Source organism: Aphelocoma coerulescens, chromosome 2 (assembly GCF_041296385.1).
Source record: "Aphelocoma coerulescens isolate FSJ_1873_10779 chromosome 2, UR_Acoe_1.0, whole genome shotgun sequence".
NCBI classification, from domain to species: Eukaryota; Metazoa; Chordata; class Aves; order Passeriformes; family Corvidae; genus Aphelocoma; species Aphelocoma coerulescens.
Genome location: NC_091015.1, coordinates 155,203,553 through 155,228,213, shown reverse-complemented (window position 1 = coordinate 155,228,213; position 24,661 = coordinate 155,203,553). Strand labels below are relative to the sequence as shown.

The 24,661-nt window shown below is 36.8% G+C and overlaps 1 protein-coding gene across 2 annotated transcripts in view; it reads right to left on the bottom strand.

Moving 5' to 3' along the window:
* Positions 1–1,627: 1,627 nt before the first annotated feature.
* MTBP (MDM2 binding protein) overlaps positions 1,628–24,661 on the bottom strand; it is a 29,733-nt gene continuing 6,699 nt past the window's right edge. For both annotated transcript variants that reach the window (XM_069005398.1, XM_069005399.1), the window contains exons 9-22: positions 24,518–24,612; positions 23,665–23,737; positions 21,982–22,099; positions 19,263–19,436; positions 18,016–18,129; positions 16,578–16,733; positions 16,122–16,215; positions 13,867–14,022; positions 11,496–11,591; positions 7,807–8,073; positions 6,400–6,625; positions 5,161–5,274; positions 3,427–3,492; positions 1,628–1,967 (exon numbers count right to left, since the gene is read on the bottom strand). In XM_069005398.1, coding sequence (XP_068861499.1) covers positions 1,932–1,967; positions 3,427–3,492; positions 5,161–5,274; positions 6,400–6,625; positions 7,807–8,073; positions 11,496–11,591; positions 13,867–14,022; positions 16,122–16,215; positions 16,578–16,733; positions 18,016–18,129; positions 19,263–19,436; positions 21,982–22,099; positions 23,665–23,737; positions 24,518–24,612 — 1,785 coding nt within the window. In that variant the 3' untranslated portion in view covers positions 1,628–1,931. The remainder of the gene's footprint in view (positions 1,968–3,426; positions 3,493–5,160; positions 5,275–6,399; positions 6,626–7,806; positions 8,074–11,495; positions 11,592–13,866; positions 14,023–16,121; positions 16,216–16,577; positions 16,734–18,015; positions 18,130–19,262; positions 19,437–21,981; positions 22,100–23,664; positions 23,738–24,517; positions 24,613–24,661) is intronic.

The window sequence follows — 24,661 nt, the reverse complement described above, 5'->3', positions numbered from 1 at the left end:
TACTTTGCTCATGGCAGCCAGCCTCAAGGATTTTATGAAAAGTAGAGTTTCTGTACTTTTGCTTATCAACTTGTGTATAATTATTAACTACAAAGGTTTTCTAATTACAAATACATAAAATTCCCAAAATTAAGTAGAAAATACAACTTTCAGTGGCTTGCTTTAGTATTCAGACAAAAGTATCAGCATTCAGGCTGAAGAGGTGAGGCTATATCTTACAGCTTTTCTCTCTCTGTTTGGAAGTAGAGACTTTCTTGATTCACTATAAGATGTTAAGAAAGAAAACAAGAAAGTGATCAAGACATTAATCTATCTTAAATGCAAAGAAATGTGAGCCATACACTAGTAATCATTACATTGGAGCAATTTTGTGTGTGCACTTATTAAGTGATTATTTAAATACCTCTCTTCATTGCATTTCTATTTAACCAAATCAGTAAAACTGGGATGCTGTGGATGTGTGGCATTCTGCAGACAAATGTAATCCATCTTATAAGAAGTTATGTTTGTCCTGGGCTTACATGCACACAGTACTCACTAGAGCCCACTGTCACAGCAGAATAATTTCAGACCTCTCCTATTGCAGCTCAGAGTGCAGTTAAACCAAATACACACCCACCTAGAAAAGGTCTTGTAGAGTTCAGCACAATGGTAAACTTGGGAACAAAGGAACAGAATAGTTAAACTCAAGATCCTGTTAGAAATGCAAAACTTCCTTAGGAGTCAGCTTTACATGAAATAGAATTAAGCAAAGAATAACGTCACAAAATCAGGAAGGCTCTTTAGAGAAAACATAGATTTTTTAGTATTAAGTCTAACCTCCACATGGTTTAGTTCAATTACTTTTTCACAACATTCCATTTAATTTATATCTGTATTGCTTAATCTATTTTCCTACCAGGAGAATATAGCAAACAATAGCCCTGCATCTCAGCTTTAATCCTGTTAGTTTATACTATAAATAGGAAATCCTTATACAGAAAGCTGTAAAGTACATTTGTTTTAGTAGGAACTCCTCATCTCAACAAAATACTAAGTTGAACAATTACATTAGTACAAGCCATGTACATGCCTGAGACTTAAGCAAACAGGCCAAATTTAGTATTTTACTGTGTTTGCAACACAGGTAGAAACTCTTTTTTCCCTTACATTTCAGCATGGCATGCCAGCTCTTTCCCAGCTCTCACCATCCTCATTACCATTATTGCTTTGATTTTCTCCTCCTCCAGGAAAAGAAATCTCAGACCTCTCCTTAGACATTTTTTTCTAAGGAGTGTTACAAAGAGCATGCAGGAAATTATACTGAAAATTCAGCTTGTAAAACAACAAAACTTTCTTTAATGGGACCTTGCATCAAGTTTTGAGCCATGCTTTTTTTCTTCCTTGTATTACAACACAAAGATAATTATGATTCAAATCCTAATTATGTTTCTTTTCACCTGCAGAATAGGATCTGTTCTTATTAGTGTATAAAATGTTAATGGTCAATGCTGTAAACAGCTGTTTATACAAGAGCAAGCTGAAATAAGTAGAATACAGGTCTTCACACGAAGAGGCTAAACAAAGTAGGAGTTATCAAAATTAAATATGTGGGGTTTTTTATTCACATAAAAACCAAATACACTGGTTGAAAAATATACAAAACTTTATAAACCAAGTCAAGCTATATTCCTTTTAACAAACATAATAAATATGCATATAAAATACAACCTCTTTTCATTTGCATTTAAAAAAAAATTTAAAACTTTTAGTATAAAAAGTTTCCAACCTTGCTCCTGTGCTTGAAGAATGAGTCTATACAATTACACTGACCAGAGTCCTCCCAGTGTGCAGATCTGTGTGTGCATTAGGCATTATTAATGCTTCTCTAGTCAGAAGTGCTCTGTCTCCACAGCTCCTGGAAATGTGTGAATAGGATCCACACAGTGCCTCTACTTGCCAGTCTTCTCCAAAACCCATTCAATCACCTGGGCAAATAAATGAGAATGCAAACAATTTACCTAACTCCTGATTTTGAAAGCAACTTAAGAACATCTCACCCACTTCATCAATTCTTCCTGTAGTCCTTTGTCACCATCTGTGTGGTATTAAAAGCAAACTACTCAAGAGGAGAAAGTGTTGTTAATACACTGAGAGGAAACAGCATTACCCTAGAATTGTATTTAATCTTACAGAATGCTTTGTCTTTAGGAAAAGACATTCAGAACCTCTGAATTGAAATACTTCACCCCATTCTCTCCACATACCAGCAGCAAGATGCACATAATGCCAAACAGCTCATGGTTCCAGCACTAAAAGTTCCTAATGCCAGAGAGGAAAGAATAAAGGATAATTTGTGCACTGCTGTATCTACCACCATTACCACTGCTGTTTTCCAAATAGGGCAGTTCAGACCACTGACTAGTCCTTGGCAATTATATTTTTGTAAGGTAATTTCAAAATACTCTCTAATACAGGGAGAATTAGGTAGTTTAGGAGAACACCAATTTTAATGGTGCTTTTGCCAACACCAAACATACAAAAAACTACCAATTTTCTGCCCAAAGATGGTGGTGAGAAGCAGTGTATCAGCACAATAGCCCAGTTCAACACCAAACATCACAACCCATACAGTTTTTGAAACCTTATTATCCATACAGAGCAATCCACAAAGGAACAGAGCAAATACTGCTCTCATAGAATAAATTCTGTGGGGATCTAACAGTTTTCCTTGAGTCTGTGTTCTATTACCTACCTCAGTTTGAATTCTTCCATTTAATTTATGATTATGAAAACTGTACTGTAATTATGCATGACACTTTTTTTCCCCTTTTTTATTTCCCAAATCATGGAGTCACTTAGGTGTGTTTCTCAGAATTTAAATCAGTTACTTAATTCTGGAGGAATATTTACTTCTGTCATTTGCTCTGTGCTGCTGTTCATGTAAGTCCCACCTTGCACAAAAATAACTTCACCTGATATCCCTTGCGATATCAGTTACTCACAAGCCTAAAATTACTGATTTTCATTACTTCTTTTAAAAAATTTATGTCCTTTTATAGACCTGCTTATTACTTCCTAACCTTTGAAATGTTATTTCCTTCAACACAAAAAAAATTCCCTAATGATCCGAATTAAAGAAAAATCTCATCTCTCTTTTTTTTTTTTGTTTCAGTGATTTAGAAACATTTATTGTCTTCATTTCCCTTTCTCACTGTGGCACATCATCTTGGCAGCTGTAACTAAAATACCATCCAAAACCTGGACATTTTGCCTTAGGACTACTGACTGAGAGTTTCTGTGAGATCAGAGTGAAATGAGACCCACAGCCAAGGGAACACACCTCTTCATCTCTTAAAGCTGTGGATTAAACCATCCTATGGCCAAGTTGCCACAGCAACATTTAGCCTTGGCTATATACAGGAACAAATAAATACATAGTCTTACCTGTTTAGCATTGCTATTTGCTGTTTTCTTCATTTCATCAAGAAGTCCTCTAGAAGTTTTAAGATCCTACATATGAAACAAAAAGCCACTGAAGTCAGCAAACTCATATGGTCACTTTAATTTGGGTTATAAGAGCCCAATAACCAGGGCAGTGTTAACACTTCTATCACCTTGCTCAGAGCAACACAAGAGTTACTTGACTTTGCTTTTTTAATTAAAAAAAAAATTATATCTATTCCAATGGGTTGCAGGTTTCCTTACAGCAGTCCAAACCTAGTACTCAATTATGACTGAGTCTTCCTAACCTTTTGCACATTTCTGCACAATTTCCAGAACTTTTTTTTCTTCAATGATATTCAAAGTTCTTATAGTCTTGATTGAAATCCTATTTCTATATAAACATGGAAATCAGCTGTGAGCTTACACTGCAATATGGAGTTCTCACAAAGAACAGAGAAGCAGACATCAGAAAAGAAAATGAGTGCAAAAAAGGGAAAAATCTAGAATGGCTTTCCTGTTTTGCAGTCCATTTAATGAGTCCAACCTAACCTACTCTTTTAGAAAAAGCAAGAATAAAACTTTGCCTGAAGAGAAAGAAAATTCATTTACTATTTGTCTCCAGAGGAAAATGATACCTATGTTACCATGCTTTTGAATTATGCAGCAAACAAAAGGATTCAAAGGGCTCCCACAAACTTGGAGCTGCAAGACAGTTCAGGAGAACAAAATCCTGTGACATCTCTCTCTAGCAAGGACAGGATCACTGCCATATTCTTCCTTTTCCTTTTCTACTTGGAATGCAACCACAAACCCTGATTTGCCATACTCATGCATCCCTGCATGCAGCCTTTTCTGATTTTGGGTTAAGAGATCTTCCTTCAGGGCATATTTCAGGGAGATTTTGGGAGCACTTACAGAATCACTGCACAACTGTGTTCCAATCATTTAAGAAGTTAGCGCTTACCAGCAAGATGTTCTGATTGTCTCTGTAAGCATCCAGTCCTGTTCAACTTTCATTTAGCTTAAATCACCATTACTGAAGTTGATTAAACTGAGCTGGTTCACTGAGTGGTAGGTTAAACACATGCAAATGAACCAAACGGCAGCTCAGCTTGTGAACAATAGCTTTTAATCACCCATACTGTAATTAACTCAATTTTGTGCTCAGACCAAGTAACATGGGCTTCAGCATTGACTCAGTCTCCTAGGTATTGTGGAAAGAATTCTCATCTCCCCCTAAACAGGAGGTTGATGCAATTCTGCAGGGTGCTGCTGAGCCAGTATGTGTTAGATAATAGTGCACATCATGTCAGGGAACTGCAATTTCTGAGTCAGTTCTGTAAGCTACGTATTGAGCCAACAGCCTTAGAACAAGGGAGAAACAGAGCTGTCACAGCCACAGCTGGGAGATACTCTCGCTTCCTTAGCTGTTGCAGCTGTAAGTGTGACCTGACCAAACAGACCCATGCTTTAGCATGTCATTTCACATAAAAGGCTACTGCTTTAGAAGGTTTAAAAACAAGCAAAACCCCACCAAAATGTATTGTAAAACTACCTTCTGCATTTGACAACAAGTCCAAAGGTTTCTCCACACAATTTACACATTACTAACACACCATTGGGAAATATTAGCTTAATCAACTCTGAATATCCCACATGCTATCTCAAGTTTTACTCAGGAGTGGCTTCACTTAACTCAGAATAAAGAACTGTAAGAGTGTGTCTTCTAATTACCTTTAAGTAGAACTTTGATATCTCAAATAGACGCTGACTGCACGATGCAAAGCACTTGTGATCCTCTGCAACTCCATGTTTTTGAAGAGTCTTAGCAACCACATCCTTCAGCATCTTGGAAACAGGAGAAACATACTCAGAAGTTCATCTCAACTATTGACATGAAAAATTGTCCAAAGGAAGCAAAAAAGCCCAAAACAGAAAACCTGATCTTTTGTGATCTTGCCTCTGTCTTCAATCCACTGCCCAAATGCCATCAGCCCACTGCCTGATTTTGAGCAGTTATTTAACAATCTACTTCCATTTTCTTGATTAAAAAAAGTTAAGAAAATGCTTACATGTCAAGGCAATGTAAAGGATCAGTGAATATTCACATGCAGCTTGGAAGATAAAAAAGAAGTCAGTATTATCTTGGGTTTTTTGTTCTCCAAAATAATATATATGAAAAGATCACTTTTTTCTATACTGATATTCCCTTGTTTGATGCATCCATATTAAAAAAAAAAATTTAAAAAATCTGACACTAAAGTCTCATTAGAAGATTTCCTCTGACATTCCTTTTATCAGAGATGTTTAAACTCTGCTGTAGGTCTGAATGAGTCACATCAATTTATGCTTCCTCGGACCATTCCAGCTTGCCTTTGACAGCACAACATTAACATTCTTGCAGTGTTCTCCTTGTATCCTGGGATTAATTTAAAATTAGTATCACCAAGCCAGAAACAGTTTTGTGTATTGTATTTTCAAAGAAGCATTCCTACTATATACAGCTATTAATTAAACTTTACTCCACCAAATTATTTAACTGCTATCTCAATTAATGGATTTTTACAGCTACTGGAATCTCTTTATTCTCAGAATAGTCTGTTCCTCCACAATGCATTTGACCCTTCCAGCACAGGTATCTCTTTGGTGCCTTTAGGTTTTATACTTATCATCTGTATTTCCTAACTCCTATTCATTGATATTCATTTCCACCTTTTTTATTCCTCATTGTTATCTCTCTCAGCCTTAATTCCCTGGGCATGATGAAATCTCCTTTACACACGTTTTCATTCTTTGCTTCTGCAGCACTCTCCTCAGTGCCTTCAGGACTCACACAAGGGAACAGAATGAAATTTAATAACAAATACAGATGAAGATAGTTCACCTTTAGTTAAAATTTTTTTTTAAAATCAAGTCCCATGAAAAGAAGTTAAACAGCAGCTTCTTCACTAAGAGAACAAGGTAGATCTTTACCCTCGTATGTTTCTGGGATCTCGATTCCTTCTCTGGCTTTGAGGCCTCAGGCTCTGCAGCTGGGCCAGCCCTGGAGGTTGCTCTGTGGGCTTGGCCGGGCTGTTTCGGTGGCACTGCAGCCACAGAAACGGATCTTTCAGAGCGTTTCCTCGTCACAGCACAGTGACTCCTGCTGCTCCCGCTTGCCTGAGACAGGAGGGAGTCTGTACTCTCAGATTTGGTTAGCCTGGAAAGAATAATTAAAAAAAACAGTAAAAATACCTTTCAGGTTTTGTACCGACTCTTTTAGTGCCGCTGTTTCTGCTAGAGAGGCTGCTGCTTTAGAGCAGTAAGTACTGAGCATTCTTGCAAACAACATCTGAAAACAGCAGACAGGAAGACAGGATTCTATTCTGTAAATTTTTTTGTATTAGAAGAACACTCTGCTGACTGGATTGGGCTCTGATATTGCACCTCTCATTAAAAAAGTCTAGAAACAAATTGAAAAAAATCAGATAACTAAGAAAATAAAACTCTTTGGAAGAGAAATGGCCTCCAGTCCTAGGATGAGACAAAACTTCCTGAAACTACCTAATTTCTTTTGGCCCTATAGGAATGTCACAAATCATCTTTAACTACAGGAACTTGGGCATTAGAATTCTATGGGAACATTGTAATCCTTGATCCTTCAACTGTAAGAGTGTAATTCCAAACTCCAATTTCCAAAATTTTAAGTACAATCACATCTTCTTTTCTAACTATTCAGTAAGCTGCAAAAGATATGCATATTTCTAAAACCAGACCTCTGTTAAAGGCTTATTGTAATTAGATTGCAAAGGGTATCAAACTGGAAATAAGGAAGAAGTATTACAGTAAAAAGTGAATTTGGAAATAGTGTTACATAGCAGTTATTTTTCACTGACACAGAGTTTACATCTTCAGAATGAGGACAAGGTACAAAAGGAAATCTTAAAAACTAAACTTCTAGAAAAGACTTTAATAAACAAGGCTGACAATAAGATTGAATTTTGGTAGGTCATCTTATGCCAGCAGTCCTTTGGATTAGAAATTCAATTATTCTGTTTGTACATTCCTTGGCTTTCTAAACCTTTAGTTGTTTATTTGTAGTGCAGCAGCACTGACAGTTCCAGTCCTAGATGAGGCTGTCATCTAGGCACTTGAGACTTTGCAAGATATAACCCCAAATCTGTTAAATAAAGTGTGCCTGTGCCACATGATTTTGATTAATCTAATGCCATCGATGAGAGATCACACTTGGGAAAAAAAAGATTAACTGACAGAAGAAGATTAAACAACTAAAACATTTGTCTAGATAGCTTCACTAAAACATTTTGAGATGATAGATGCAGTTCTCAAAAGACTACTGAAATATTTCATGCTAAAGATTCATTTTATTCAGTGCATTACCTTTTCTTGGGATAAAAGCAATCCAGGTCTTTTGATCTGCGTTTTAGCCTTGATGTCTCTGTTTTGAATTCGCTTTGTAAAGACTCTCCATCAGGGACACTTCCAGGCTCTGACAAGACTGCAGGAGATGGGAGAGGACTCAAGACAAGTGGCACAGGGCAGCACTCTTTGGTGCAAGTGGTCTGAGTTTCATAGCGAATCAGACGAGTTTGAAGTTCAGCATATCCCACATCTCTCTCCAAGGCTCTTCTGTTATCTAGACAATATCTGAAATTGAAATTGGGTGAGAAACCTGTGAAAGTCTCTGCTTTATCACAATCAGAAAAAACTTACTTTTGACAGTCATGCGAACTCCAAAACTTTTTTTTTTGTTTGAACTGGTGTACTGTTTTGAAAGACAACTTTTAATAGCCCAGTAAATTAATGTTTGTCTGATGGATTTTGCCATACTTAAGTCCAACTTCAACAAAGAAGCTGAATCCTGTACTATTTCTAACTCTTTACTCTGTGTTCTTTGTAAGATTTCCATGGACATTAGTAGAATTTTTTCCTTGAACAAACTCTTTGAAATGCAACTTTTAGCTTTGTCTGAGATAAACACTGCTGTATGAGATATTCACATTTTTTAAGTGCTAAAAATACAAAAAAAGTATCACTGAACAAGCACAAGCTTCCTATTGACTACAATGAATAAGTGGTTTAATCAGCCAAATCAACAGAACAAACTGTATTAACTACAGTGGGGCTGAAAAATAACAAATGAACAGTGCTAAGTCAGTGAAACATACAGGTAAGATAACACAAAATGCATCTTAACTAACTTTTCTCTGGTGTAAATGACTCCAGGATTCCTTGCAAGAGAAGAGTGTTTCATCCCCCAGTACCTTACATTACCTGTACTGTGGCAAGAGGTAACAGTAAATCCAGTTTTATTTCAGCCTCTTTGTTACAAAACGTTCTGAGCAGTGCGAGCTATTGCTCACACTCGGAAGTCTAGAGAGCTTTCCCGGGGTTTGTTAGTTCTTAAATGTGGATCACAGAGGTGTGTCGAGCTTATTAAGTGGCTTAAAAAGTTGCCAATATTCAAACTAGCCAATTGATTGGTTCTGTCAAGTCACAGAGGAAGCTGTAAGCACCTCTTTGCAAGATAATCACTTCCATGGCTAATGCCCTCTTTACTAAAAACCCTAACTATACTAAACCATGACACCACCCTTCAAACTGCTCAGCAATGTTTCCTACTCTTAGGAATGCCAGACACATTCTTTACTTTTATCTCTTAACATGGAGTCATGTTAAATTGCTGGATCTGATGTTTCTACTTTCTTCAGAGTACTTTCATATTCAGGGAGAAATTAATTTTTCTAATAACTGTCTGGTGAATCCATTTCTACAGTTGAGGAAGACTTTCCACTAGACATAAATTCATTATCTGATAAGAGAGTAAGTTCTCTTAACTTAAAAATTTCAAGGTATTTAATTTTTCTTATTTATATTCTCCATCCCCTGAGTAGTCACATCCCCAACAAAGATGAAAAATCTATTTAACTTTAGAAGTTAAATTGCCATTTTACTCACTGCTTTAATGGCAATTGCTTTCTCTCTGCAACATAGCCTTCAAGTGTCTGGCATATGCTCATTACACCAAAAATTTGATTTAATCATAAATAGGAACAACCTCATGTTCACAAGTCCTGGTCTGCATGGGGGACTTCAAGCACCCCAATAATCTGTTGGAGGGACCATACAGTAAGGCACAGGCAATCCAGCAGGTTCCTGGAATGCTTTGGTAACTTCCTTCTCCGAGTGAGGAGAGGTGCTATGTTGGACCTTGTTCCCACCAGCAAGGAGGGGGTGGTGGGGAATGTGAAGCTCAAGGGCAGCCTTGGCTGCAGTGACCATTAAATAGTGGAGTTTGAGACCCTCAGAGCAGCAACAAGAGCACACAGCAAGCTCACCCCTGGACTTCAGGAAAGCAGTTTGCCATTGACACCGAGCTGTGTGGTGTGGCTGACGCTGGAGGGAAGGGATGCCATCCAGAGACTTGACAGGTGGCCCTGTGCAAACTTTATGAGGTTCAACAAGTGCAAGTCCAAGGTCCTGCACCTGGGTCAGGGCAATGCCAGCACAAATATGGGCTGAGCGAAAAATGAATTAAGAGCAGCTCTGGGGAAAAAGATATAGGATCCTGATGTCCCTGCACATGGCATGGAGCCTGCAACTAGATGATCTTTAAGGTCCCTTCCAACTCAGACTGTTCTATGATAACTGCTGCTCCTTGTTTTGTTGACAAGACTTTACCTCCAAATATAAATACAGCATCTGGGCAGATGAAAACTGCATAGTACAAAACACATCTGCCCCACAGCTATGATACTCTTCTTACAATATGTTCTGGCCACACAGCTACATCTCACTCTAGCACTTCCCTCCCATACTGCTGAGCGCATTACCCCTGCAATATTAATATGCCAGGATCTTCCGCCTCTCCACAATACCCAGGCCTCCCTGTGGTCTATACCTGTCATATTTTGCTAGGAGAAGAAGCAGCACAAGCTGTGCTGTGCCTAATTTGAAATCTCAGGCACACTCTTTGCTGAGGTCAGGCAGGGCAGCAAGATACCACATAGCAACAGACACGTGGTTTCTTCCCACACCTACCATCTGCATTTCTCTTATCTACCCAGTTGCCTCTCTGTGCCACTTATCACAGATCTAAAAAGGCTAACAGGTTCATGAGTTACCATTTAGAAAAAGAGATAACTAAAGAGATAGGGGTGCTTCACTGCCCTAGAGAACCTGGCTAAAATTACCAGACATTAAACACAGGCTTAACCAAACAATTTGTAAAATTTATAGGAAAAAAATACTAACAGCACTGTTAGTCACATTCTTATAATCTGAAAATGTGATTTTAGAAGGCAGCAGAAGTTTGCACAAAGACTGAACTGACTATGCTTGGTATCCACTACATTTCTTAATATATACCACACTAAGACTGTCTATATGAAAGAGTTATGCTTAATTATCTACTCCAGCATTTCTTTTTCCTTTTCTCCTCAAAGTCAATATTTGTATTTTTCTTAACTACTTTTATACAGCTACATTATATGACACTTTGCCCATTTGTTTGTTTTGACAAATAACTATTGCTGGCTGGCTGGGATTAACTAACAGCCCTAACCATATGGATCCTTTTGAACATTGTTACCACTAACATTTGCCTGCTAGTGTTCTCAGGTTCCCTGATCATACAGGTAGTATCACAGCAGGTCTCATAAACCTTGTGACTATTAGTCTGAAAGTGTCTACAATTAAATATCAAAGCAGAAACTATGTATGCACTTAAAGCATGTGCTCCCCTAGGAACTTGATATGTACTAATAAACTCTACTTCCCTTGCCATTTTTAGTTCTGAATTAAAATTTTCAGAGACACTGAGAATAGATACAGCAGTACAACTGAGAAAAAAAGACTTAAATGTTTTTACATTACCATCAAGGCAGGAATGCTGCAATATAAACCAGTGACTAAAATAAAGGTAAGAAGGGAGAGGTGCAGTTGTTCAATGAAGGAAAAGGATACATAACATTTTCCATAATTAATATACCTGTTGCTTGAAATGTTTCTAATTATACCTAGACTGGAAACTAAAAAATAAATCTGGGAAAAGAAGCCAGGTAACTTACTCAAGTCCATGATAATGGCATCCAGCTGCTTTTTCAAAAGGCAAACCTCTGAGTTTTCGAGGAGTAAGCTCTGGTGTCAGAAGAAATGCGTTTTCACTGAAAGGAGAAAAATACAGATCTCTTTTAAACAACTACTGTCAGGATAAATTATACTTTCAAAAATCAGAAACAAATGTCTTGGCATAGGAAGACCAAAACAGCATGCCTTGCAGCTAAGCCCCTAGGATAAAGCATCAATGGAAAATTAAATCTGTATTGAAGAGAGAATTTAAGTTCAACTAATTCCTACTAAGCTATTATTGTTACAGAAGCTCTTAGACACTTCTTACACAGTGAAGGTCACTGCTCCAAATAATTTACCAATAAAACCAGGCAAATATCACTCCATTTCACAATGGGACACCTGAGTAGTAGAATGAACTGAGAGACACTGGGAACTGACCTTCCATTTTTCAATCACACACCATAAGTAGTGAATTCCTTCCCTTTAGCTTCAAATTGTTGCCTCACCTAACAGTCATCTTTCCCAGACTTCAGAACTAATGGCTTGTCTCCTGGGATACTTCAATTCCAGCTAGTAACTCCCTGCCCCTAAATCATAGAGTGTATTTGTTTGAAGGTATTTCAACAGAATAAGCCATAGCAAGACAGATAGCAAGATCTTGCTGCCAGATCTCAACATACCCTGAACATTTATCTCTAAAGAAGGGAAGAGATGAAGGCAAGATGTAGCAGAATCTGAAACTTAGACATTGCTTCAAATTTTATTCATACAGACTTGTCTCTGCACCATTTCCACTGGAATAATTATCTGAGCAAAATATCTAGGAAAGAAGTGATACTGAAACTAGCAAGAAGATAATTTGGAAAGACTGTCAGCCAAAACTGTAATCTATCAAACTTCTATTTAAAGCTCAAACATGGAAAACAAGTGAACATGCCTTTAATTCAACAGTCTCTCTCAAAATCCCTTCAATCCTTCTGTTGGTCAGGAAAATCCTTGGGGTCTGTATTCACTGTTCTTGATTACCTACTGTGCAAAGTTCCTCATTACTCCAGAGAATTTAGTCAGAACATCTGCTAGGGGAGTGAGCAGCTCAGAGTACAGTGTTCTCCTGGACTCGATTCAAATGCAGATCTCACTCATCTGTAGCTCAAAGCAAATCATTCAAGAGACTCAAGGTATTCTATGTTATAGGGCTTCTCTGGAGGTTTTGAAAAAAATCAAAGTCTAAAAAGTAGATCTTTGTAGTGAAATACTATTCCCTTCTTTCCCACACAACTAGTTGGAAGGAAAATATTTTAGCCAAAATTCTAAACCTTCTGCACTTATTAACAACTCAGTAGGAGATTCTAAATCTTTACTGCATATTTTCTAACTTACTTGAATTCTCTGCTCAGAACATATTTAGGTTAGTTTCAAAACTTCACTAAGTATTTTACAGAAGTCTCAAAAATCCTACAGAAAAACCAAAATACTACAGAACCTTTGCCTCTCACAAGCACTCTTACTACCTATCATGAAGTCTGAAAAAGGATCAAGGACTCTATCAAATAACTGCATTACAGGTTCTATTACTCAGTATTAAAAAGGTCAACAAATACAACTGTAGTGACTGCAAAGACTGTCTTGCTTACGTAGGAGTCTGTGACACAATGAACAAATAGTATAGGCTCTGCTTCTACAAACATTATCTGACTCTAATAAAGTCTGGCCTTAGCTCTAATAGATGTTCAGATCCTGAAAATTACTCCATTAACTACATGTATGCAAGTTCCTGCTGAAAAAGTAGTGGTTAATACACTAATACTTACCAGCAGACACACTAAGAATGAATACTTGCAAAGCCACCAGCGTAGATAAGCTTCCTTTAAGAAGCACTTTACCACATAAAAAGTATGACAGGAGACAAACATAGTTAAATAGGCTCAGCTACTGCCTTTTCTTATTTTGTCTTCCCACCTAGACTCCCCTCCACTGAAAGAAATCACACCAGTAAAATTAAAGTTTTGCCACAGGAACTTCTGCTTTGCTAGAAATACTCTTTTGGGAATAGATGCATAGGGCAGCAGCGGCTTGGCAAGGATCTACCAGCCCACGTTTGTGCTTCAGGTGATTATTTTGTTATTTAAATGCCTAGGACCAACATCATCATCTCCAGCCATTTCAGTTTCTGAAAGAACTAAACAGCAAGGCTGACTGGAGACTGAAACAGTTGATTTCACTGGCAGGCATGTGATGTAAGGATGTTGCAAGTTATAAATTCAAATCCAGTTAGACCACTCTGTGACTCTCATTCCACCCTTATTTACATCCCCCTGTATCAGCTCTGAGTCTGGTTTTCAGTGCCTTTAATATGCTGATCCCTACCGCTTGGGAACTTGGAGTGGCTGGAGATCCCCCACGGGCAGCCCCTCTGGAGTGAAATACTTCAGCAACTCTTTAGCATCGAGCAACGTCAGGGACTCCCGCTGGCTGTCTTTATGTCCCAGCAACTGCTCAGATGAATGCACAAACAGAGGAACTCTAGAAAAAAGGAAGCAAGCAAAGACCAATCTAAGACTTTTTTTTTTTCTTTTTTTTAATAAACTTACGGTATTTAAAAAGAAATTAAATCACTGCTATTCTGGAGTAATTAAACTAGTACCAAAGTAAAACGAACAAGGTTGCTCCTTGAGAACATTCACACGAAGTTCATTATAAAGAACATGACAATTGGTGCAAATTCTCTAACATTCACTGAATAAAGTAATTTTTTCAAGAATTTAGAGCTTGGTTATGAAATACAACATGGGAAGAAGATTATTCACCCCTTTTTTCCATTGTAGGACCAAAAATTGGTTCCCACTAAAGGAAAGGAACCATAAAGCCACTACTGCATGCAACCCTACATTCTTTTTTTAGTGTCTTCAACCAAGTACATCCAAGTTCTCTCTTTTCTACTGTTAAGCAACATGTTGTATCCTGATGCAGGGTAAGAAAGATAACCAGTTCAGATTATGACCAATGAAATAAACACTGACTATGTAACAGAAAGGTCCTTCAGGAAGCTTTTCAACAGCTAATTAAAAGGAAGAAGTTTGCCAGTTTAAGAAACAAAAGCCAATAATAATAATAATAATAATAATAATAATAATAATACCACTGATGTCTTTTCCTGGTCTTAAAACCAAGAGTCAAACACAGTTAGAAGGGAAAAAGGGATTTTACCTTGGTATTTATTTTAAGGATCTGTAGGTGCACTATGTCCAGGTTGAATGCACTGAATTGCACACTGCAATGCACACCCCCACACAAGATCGGGTATCACATTATAGGCCTTACTAATTAGCATATCAAAAATTCCCCAGTGAGAGGCTTGAATGAGCCCCCCACCCCAAGGAACCTTCCCCTGGATGGTTCTATCTTAGTTTACAGAGTGTGTTCTGGAGAGGACCTTGGGGTCTGGGGCACACTAACCCCTACCTACAAAGCTTCTAAAATGTTTAATCTCCTAGCTGAACAAACAAGTCCAAGAATGTAGGCAAAAAGCACTAAGAATACAGAAGTTGTAAAAAGGTATAACGGGAATAAAAGAAAAGGCAAAATATCTTTATGGCACCACCACTCATGAGAAAGCAGATATCTAATGTGAGAATTTCTCACAATGCAGAACTCCAATCTAAGCCATGGTCAACTATGGTACTTGAAAGAGAGAAATGGGATGGAAGTGACTCAGAAAAGGACAGTTGGACATCTGGCTCTCCAGGTCTGTAAGCAAGAACATTACCACCACCAAAGACCATTAAGTCACAAAATCACTTATTAGCTGAGTTGGAAGGGACCCACCAGGACCATCAAGTCCAACTCCTGGCCCTGCACAGCACCATCACCAAGAGTCACACCATGTGCCTTGAGAGCATTGTCCCAACTCTTCTTGAGCTCTGTCAGGCTTGGTGCTGCAACGACTTCCCTGGGGAGCCTGTTCCAGTGCCCAACCACCCTCTGGGTGAAGAACCTTTTTCTAATATCTAACCTAAACCTTCGTTGACAAGTCTTACATAAAGTGAGAACTAAACTGAAATCAACAGGCTGTATTAAGTGACACAAAGATCTACAGGTTTCATCTGAACAGCACTGAAGGAAAAATATAATTAAATACAAATTTCAAACATAAAACCAATAGGTTCTTCAACTTTAAAATTACTTGAGACATGATACTAAGTACCAACTATTTAGGAAATATGAGGAAATTAGAACACATTGTACATGTTGACAAAAACCGCTAAATTACCTCTCTTATTTAGGGCATGTTGGGAAAAAGAAAAGCTTTTTTAATTTTTTTCTACCATGGCTACTATTTTCTAGAAGTGCCATTTTGGGAATTTGGTTTTGGAACTATTCTACTTTTAGCTAGCTTCCAATTGCATTTAGCCAATAAAAATCAAAACAATACTTCTTTAAATACCAAGAAAATACTCCTTTGGAAATTGACAGAAAAATAGTTTTAGCCTTAAGCAATATTTTCTTTGAAAGATATCAATATATTTGAACACAGTTTACACAATGGTTATCAACACATAAGGTTCCTCTACAATTATGTTCAATGGCTACTCCAAAGAAAATCTCCAGTATTTCATCATTACCTCATTTTTTGTTTGTTTTTTTCAAAGTTTTCCAAATTCTGAAGAACGTGTCTTTCTGGCCATTCCAATGGATTTGGCTCTACTAAATCAGGCTCTGCAAGAAATACATGTTGGATAACCCTTAATAAATTTCCTTAAAGAAATATATATATACAGTCCTATATATATAGATATTCCTCAATGCCTATCTCTAAAAGTATGTAAATAAAAGAAAAATCTATCTGGTGATGAAATCAGAAATGTTTTCTGGACAATTTTTTTGTCAAGGAACAAAAAGGAAATAGGTAATGCAAGGGTAATTTCAGTTTGCAAAATAAGCCTAGAAAGCTACTTTACTTTTCCATGTTTTCCTCTTTTGGTAAAAAGACTTTACTCCTTCTAGCAAAAGACTGACGGCTAGTATGAAAAAACATCCAAAGAAAATAAACAGCATATTTTGTAAATAAAAACACTTACCACAAGTCACAGTGGTTTTATTGGAGACCTTCTGTAGAACAGGTGTAGGAAGACTAGTGCTGCACAGGTCCAAAAAACATTCTCTTGTAAGTTTTAATAAGCTTTTAAACTCATTGGTAGAAATAACCACAGGCTGCTTGGCCAATTCCTTTCTCTCTATAAAAGAAAAAAAGAAAAGGTACTGCACCTGCTAAGCAGTAAAGAAAAACTAAAAAACAATTAAACAAGGAAATCCCCACCCGAAACCAGTAACACAAGTAAGTTAATTCGACACTTACTGTTGTACCAGCAAGAAAGACACGGGTGGTTTATTCCACAGACAAATGAAAAAACAGCAGTGAGAATAGCTGAAGTCACACGTGAATCATGTTTTTACAGTCCTTTAACTTCTGGATATATGCATTTCTGAGTACATCCAGGTTGAATCCCCCAGACAATAATCTGGACTTGCTGAGACTAAAAGTGAAGAGCTCCAATCTGCAGAGTCTCCCACCCACCTATTTTTACTGTTGTTGCAGGAGTGTGGCTCCAGCCTGTTCTGGACTCCGGTCAGAATATCAAGGGTTAGGTAATTCTGGTATGATTTAGGACAACCAGTAAGTCCCAACTGCTCCTATTCAGTCTCTTAATGGAAATGGGTGACCCACACACAAGAAACTAAAACACAAGCTCTAAAGCAGCCCCAAGCTCAGGGTTGAAGCAGACAAGAATCTGAAAATGACAGTAAGTTTGCAGGGGATGGGAGACAAGACTACTTACAGAAATCTTATTTTCTTTAAGCTGCTATTCTGTTAATGATAATACACTTAAATTATCTCCACAGAATGCCATTTTCAATAAGACAGCCAATCTCTGTGAAGCATTTTTTCTTTCAATTGAGTCTCTTTAAGCAATGCACTTAAGATGGAAAAAAAATCAGGACACTCAAATGTACTTCTCTGCAAAGTAGTAAAAATCTAAGCAGGGTGATCCCTCAGTTTTTATTATGAATGATGCATCATGATAAATCTAACAAATCTCCAATGCATAGTTTTCCTCTGCTGCTTAAGACTTTTCAAAGAAAGAATAAAATTTTAAAAAGCTGAAAAACCCAAACCAGAACTTCTATTTTGTAGAAGGCACATCCAGCAGTAAAGGATTTTGGGGAAATCATCACAGAATTGCCACAGAACTATTTCAACACTACGCTCAAAAATTCAGAGTATTCACGTAACAACCATCAGCACTAATTCTGTGTTCTCTTTTCCATTATCTGATAGATAATCGATGATATACTACAAAGTTTCTTCCTATACTTCTGCTATTTCTTCACAAAGTAATCAACACACTTTGGTTGTTAGACAATTTCAGTTTTGTAAGGTGAGCCATCACATCCAATTTGAAACAATGACCTTTTAAATACTAATTTGAGAATTACCAGTGCTTTCCCGTTACTTACTGAGATATTCCTTCAAGGCAAACACTTGGAGACGAGACAGTTTCGCTTCTCTCTGTACAATCTCCTCTCCACAACAGCGTGGCAGAGACTTTATCAAGTCAGAAACAGGAAAGCCTATAGATTAGGAGAAACTTTTATTACGAATCTCTCTTTGAACTTTGGAGTTGTTACTTAATAGAAGACATAAACACAGGAGACATAAAAATTTCCCATTCAAAGGAAACAACCAGACTTTCAAATATGGCTGATCATTAAAAAAACAAACAAATCAAATCCAATTGAACACCAGGAGGATAATTTGGAAGAGACGCCTGACTAGTATTTTTGAGTTTCTGTACAAAACCAGTATAACGACAACACAAATAACGTGACTAACATTAAAAGAAGGTAAAAAGATCCTAAGTTTGATACCAGGAAAGAAAAGTTTTCTCCCAACATACAGTCAAGGACTTTCAGTCTTCTGACACTGTACTAATGGGATTTTAATTAGGATAAATGGCAGAGTAGTCAGTCATATCGCACACAGATTTACTTTGATAATAAGGAATTAAGAGGATAAGATGCAGGTCACAGTGCTCTTTTTCTTTGCCAGTGTTATTGAAACAAATACAGGAATTGGTAGAGTTACCTAGTAGGTGTAGTTGTAACATGACAACTACTCCATGATAAATGTCTGCATACCTGCTCTTCCCTAGTGGAGCAGGTAGGATATGAGTGCCAGCTCATACCCTAAACACTCTGCAGTAACATGGACACCTGCAAAGAAACTGCAGATAATAATGAAACAACTTGCCTACTGGCCTTGCAGTTTTTATTTTAAATCATCAGTGAAACAGGATTTTCAAGAGACATTTACCTAGATTTTTGGCATGGGCTGGTAAGTTTTTATACCAACAATACACACTTTTTAAACTTTAAGCTTTCACAAATTTGGTTTGCATTAATATTACCTGTATGACCCTTTACAATAAACAATTTTCAACTAATTTCGATTGTAAGAAATTACTCACTATACATAGTCAATTTAAAAAATATGGTAGCAGTAAATTCTGTGAATAAATAAGCTCTTAATGTATTTTCTTATGGATTTTGAAAAATATTGTTAACGGGCACATCATAAGAAATGCAATATTCCTTGTTGTTTTCTCCCTTTTAATACTGACGGGAGCAAATAAAAGGAACTTACGAAATTTAGTAGCATTTGCCTGCACTCAGATACTCCTTAACAAGTAAGTCATTACTCTTACCTGACTCTGTTTCTTCTGCTTTTGCCTTTAACTTTCCATTTATGGCAGAAAGAGTGGCCATCCCATTAATCTGGCCAGCTGAATGAATCAAGGTTGCTTTACAGCCTCCACAGCCATTGCCTTGTAGCAAGAAATAATACCGGCAAGATTCTCCTTTCAGTTCAACTTCTGGAACTTAACAAACATCAGGACATAACTGTGAAACACTCTCAGGAAAACAGCTTTAAAACAAACTATAATCCACCATAAAAATTCTTTCATTTGCTTTCTTCTGTTCTGTGAGAAATCTTAGTAATATCTTTTGAGGAGACACAGTAACTACAGGTGAAGTTCAACCCCTGGAAAGCTCCAAACTGAAGAGTAAAATAAATGAACTACAGCAGCAAAGCTCAGCTGCTCTATGCTGCTGGCTTAAAGCAGCACCCAAAAACCAGCACTGCACTCTTGTGATGAGGGGCAGCTTTCTAATGCAGACTACAAAGTACACCTGGAAACTCTAACCACCAACCAAGAGAAGTTTTTAACTGCACTAAGTAACAGGCAAGCCTTTAACTGGCAAAGCTACATTTTTACCATGGAACATTGAAGAGACCTTTTTGTTCTGCTAGGTAAAACAGGCCTTTCTGCATATGTGCATTGAAGTAAGTGTTCAATGGAAGAACACACAGATGTAGAAGGAAATATTGTACACACTCTTCCCAAGGACACTGCATTATTCATTAATAAAAGCTTCACTCCCTTCTTTACCCTTGTGCCTGGATAAGAGATAAAGACATTCTATTTTTAAATATTGGCATATAGTATGCAGTTTTGAAAGTAAATTAATGTGGGACCTGACAGTAACAGTGAAAGGATGGGTTTGCTATCTTTTTACACAGAAAAGATTTTATAGCACCTTGATAGGCATAGAAATGGAGAGAATGAATACTTCTTGATGCACTAAGTTTCAAAAGTAAATTAATTTCATAATTAAATGTCTCAATAATTAACTTGACAGGAACTTAACATTTATTAGTATCATAAATTTTTGTTAGCAACAAATACAAAATATTCCAGTGTTTCTTGAAAATTTTAAGTTGGACACAGAAGGGAAGAGAGGGGGAAGCCCCACTACCTCAACATATAAATTCAGAGAAAGAAAAAAGAGCAATAAAGAAAAAAAGATTCCAGAAATGTTTTCATATTGTCCTGTTCCCTCTGTCATTTGAAATATATTCCTTTTCCAGTTTATCTTGGCATCTCAAAGCTGATTCCTCATGGGTAAACTTTTATTTTGCATTTTAACCTTAGCATTTGAGAACTACCAATTCCAAGAATTATACCTTCCCACAGATGGATGAGAATAAGGATTCACAAATCCTTAGGACTGTCAGATTAGTGGTAGCTAATAAAAAAATCAGTAGTTCTCAACTAAACAAGAAAATACATTTAAACAGCCACATTTCTCCTCCTATACTAAATTTTACACAGGAGGCTTAATAAGAACCTATTGTGTATTACTGATCACACAATAGTTAATACTTGTACAAAACCTTTCCACTGGAGCACAGGACAAATATCCTGCAGACACTGGGGATCTTGTGCTCATTTGACTGCATCAGTAGTATCTCTCCAATAAATACAAATGCTGCTGCTATGACCAGCTCTATAATCACACCCTCTCTACTCTATCATTTCCAAACAGGCAGAGATAACTTTCAGTCTATATAGTGCCAGCACCCATTTTATAATTAAGCTTCTTGTCCTGTCATACAACTCCTGCTAATTCTTCTCAATTTTTTCCTGTCCCTAAACCTGAAATAATATCAGTCATCAATTTGAGCCATTTTCATCTGCATATTTGTTTTAAAAAGTTGTCTTGAGTTGGCAACAAAAATAGTCACTGTTCCTTGCAATCTACACCGATTATATATTAGACCATGTATAAACAAGATCATGAAAGAAAGCAGAATCCAGCACCTCATCCTGTCCTAGATAAGTACTTATGCACTGGGCTACCACGAAGTTAATTTTAGCCTGATGTTTTCAAGTGCCTACAAACCTCACAGCCACTGCTCATACAGTGCCTCCACTTGCAGGGCACATTTACTGGCCTACTGAGAAACTTCCCCCAGCCTTGATCTGTACTGATTCTCTTCTCTCACTTTCTGAATCAGATTTCTAAGCACTGGCACAGTGCATAGGAGGAGACAGCTGCCATCAGTACAGTCCTATAAGGAGCACGCTCCCAATCACAAGTTTAGCACACGGCTCTCAGGTGGCAGACATTCAGCATTTCTTAATAGTCTGTATTTTCCAAGGAAGAGATTGAAATTAAATGCAAGTGCACTGAAGAACCTCTGGAAATGCTTAAATGAGAAGGGAAGCACCTCAGTGAAGCACAGTGGAATTCCATCTGCAGAAGTAAACCTCTGTGCCTGTGGATTTTACAATCACCTTAGAAAGATGTCTGGAAATTGGATCTTAACTGACAGACAGGACACAAAAATGGTTTAAAGGAGATGCTTTGTTTCCCAAAACTTGCCACGATGTTGTTATTGTTTTTCCTCCAAGTTTGCATAGCTGAACTTGTATTCACCAAATCTTCTCGTATCCATGAAGATTACAATAACTGACTTCATTTCATTGAACTTAAAAAGAGAATCCCAAATGTGCAGAAAAAAATCACCATATATATATATGCACACACATACATAAAACCACAACAAAATACACATACCAGAAATGACCTTGGGTTTCTTAGCCATATATTCCTTCCATTTCTTGGTGCTCAGCTGGGCAGGAGATGGGATCACTACACTGCTTACATTACATGGCAATGTAAATAAAGCTCCTACCTAAATAAGGAGACCAAATACAAAACATGTAATATTAGTGAAACCTGCTTTACATTTGTTTCTTGAGCTACTGATCTGGTGTTATTTCAAATCTACGTGAAATGAAGAAAAATATCTCTGCTTAACACATCTGTCATTCACATCAATCAAAATGGAATTCCATTTGACACAGAAGCTGTAAAAATTGTGGTTAGTTTTTGGTCCATTTGAGAGATCATTCACTGCTGAATTTCCATTTCATACACAAAAAAGGTATTTATTATGTATTGCAAGTCTCTCAATAATCTGGCTACAAACATTTTTGTAGAGTAGTATCCAGAATGAAAAGAGAATTCAAAGGTAATAGTTGGCATCAGTGGCTCTGCATTCCTTTGAAAAAAATTCCTTTTCCTTTCCTATTACCCTTGTCCCTTAACCAGATACTGGACTATGTTTATGTTTATTATAAGCTAATAAGCACTATCAGAAAAAATGCACACATATTTGAATACTCAAGCAATAAAACAATGTTGTTGCAAGTATTAGAAAAGCCAACAAACATAATATTTCCAGTAACAGACTGAAAAAAATCTGTATGAGACACTGTTATTTTCAAAATATATTTAATTCAACATGTGCAGACTCTAGAAAGTAACCTGAGAACATGTTGTAACTGTTTGAGCTTCTTCTTTAAAAAAATTAGTAGAAATGCAAGGCCTTAAATTGTAAAAGGTGTTTTCAGTGTTCCTAAGTAAAATTAAGATTACCTGGGATATTTACCAATATAAAACCATTTAAAAAGATATTTTTGGTACAGCATTAGAAAAAAGACCTTTTCCATTTCTGGCTAAGCTAATGGAGAATGGAGTAGCAGGGGAGAAAAAGAGTTACTCAAAACCCAAATAAACTGAAAATTAAACATACAGCCTGATAATGGGATACCATCTCCACAGGAAATGAAAAACATACGTTATTCCTAATACGTGTATCAGCATTTTCAAATTGGAGGTTTTGTTTTGATTGGCATAGATTTATCTTACAAACACTAAAAAACTTTCCTAAACAAGATGCATTACCCTGTAAGTAAAGGTGATAGAACATTCAGGAAAAATATCTTCAAACTAATACTGTGGCTATGAATAATCTCACTATCCCTCCAAGGCAGAGGAGGGAAGGAAAAAGTAGGATTGTAAATGTTTCATGAACTCTTTTTATCCAAAATCAGAATAATCACATGTAAAATAAAAAAGCTTACCTTTCACAGTAACTAGATACATTTGGTAGGCTGCACACAAGCCTGCCTTTTGCTAAAAAAATCAATAGTTCAATTATGGTAGCAGAGAAATTATCTGTCAGGATAGGATTAAAAATTAGAAAATGTTTCAGGAGATTGAAACTTAGCTGAGATAAAGAGAAAACTGTTCAGTGGGTATGTATAGCATGGACTTTAAAATCCATACTTGGTTTAGAACTAAATATTCAAGAAGCTTATATAGAAACTAGATTTAAAAATACTACTCCTGTATCTTTTACAGGCAACATACCTACCTTCATTTTTCTGCTATACATAAATAGAAAGCTTTTACCTTCCCAGAGAGAAAAGAAATCTGCTCCAAAAGCAATGTAGACGTCTCCTTGGTATTCTTTCTTGACAGGCTCCTGAACAGAACAGTTTAAGGAACCTTATCTTCACAAAGAACTATACATCTCTGTTTTACAAATCAAGTTACCACCATATTTGAAAGAAGCATTGCAAGTATCTAATTTTTGACACTATAGTATCACAAAACATAAAAAACTCATCTTTCTTGGTAAAGTGATACACTTGAAAATGTTATATGACAAAATACTACACTGACATCTCTATTATAGACTAACAGAAACAGATATTTATATATTCAAAATCATGGCAGACTTACACATCCTAAGGTATTATTGGTACACCAAGACTAGTACCAAAAGTCTATACTTTTAAAAGCCCATAGTAATATACCTTGAGATCTCTGCAGCACACACACTCAAGAGAGAACTCCTCTGCTGTATCTTGCCAGAGATTTTGCTGCTGCACAATAAAAACGTGATTTGTAGACAAATGTTCCTATATTTTGAAGCATGCTACCTTCATTCATTAGAAAGGCTTGAGTTTTTTTAAAACTTACACAGAATAAACATATCTCTATTCTTTTCCCACAAAGAGCATGCACATCAACAGACAAATTATATGTGCAATAATATCAACAACACCTGGTTATTGGTAGCGAAATTTAAATTTCAAAATGTAAAAATCCAGTTGTGAAGAATCACTATTTTGGCAGGCTAAAATGGAATGTACCCTTGCCTGTCCTCATCTATCTGTTGCTTCCATGGGAGATCCTGATTGTTTTCTTTCTGCTATAGACAATTATCAATAGTAGTTTAGATCCTTAAAAAAAGGGATACAGCTCAAATTCCAGATCTGATATAAAAATGGAAGGTAGATCAGACAGCATCACCATCTGTAAAAATTCCAGCGCAGGACCATAGTAATGAAAAACCTGAAAAGAGATCAAATAAAAACCTATATATATAACAATACATATGATT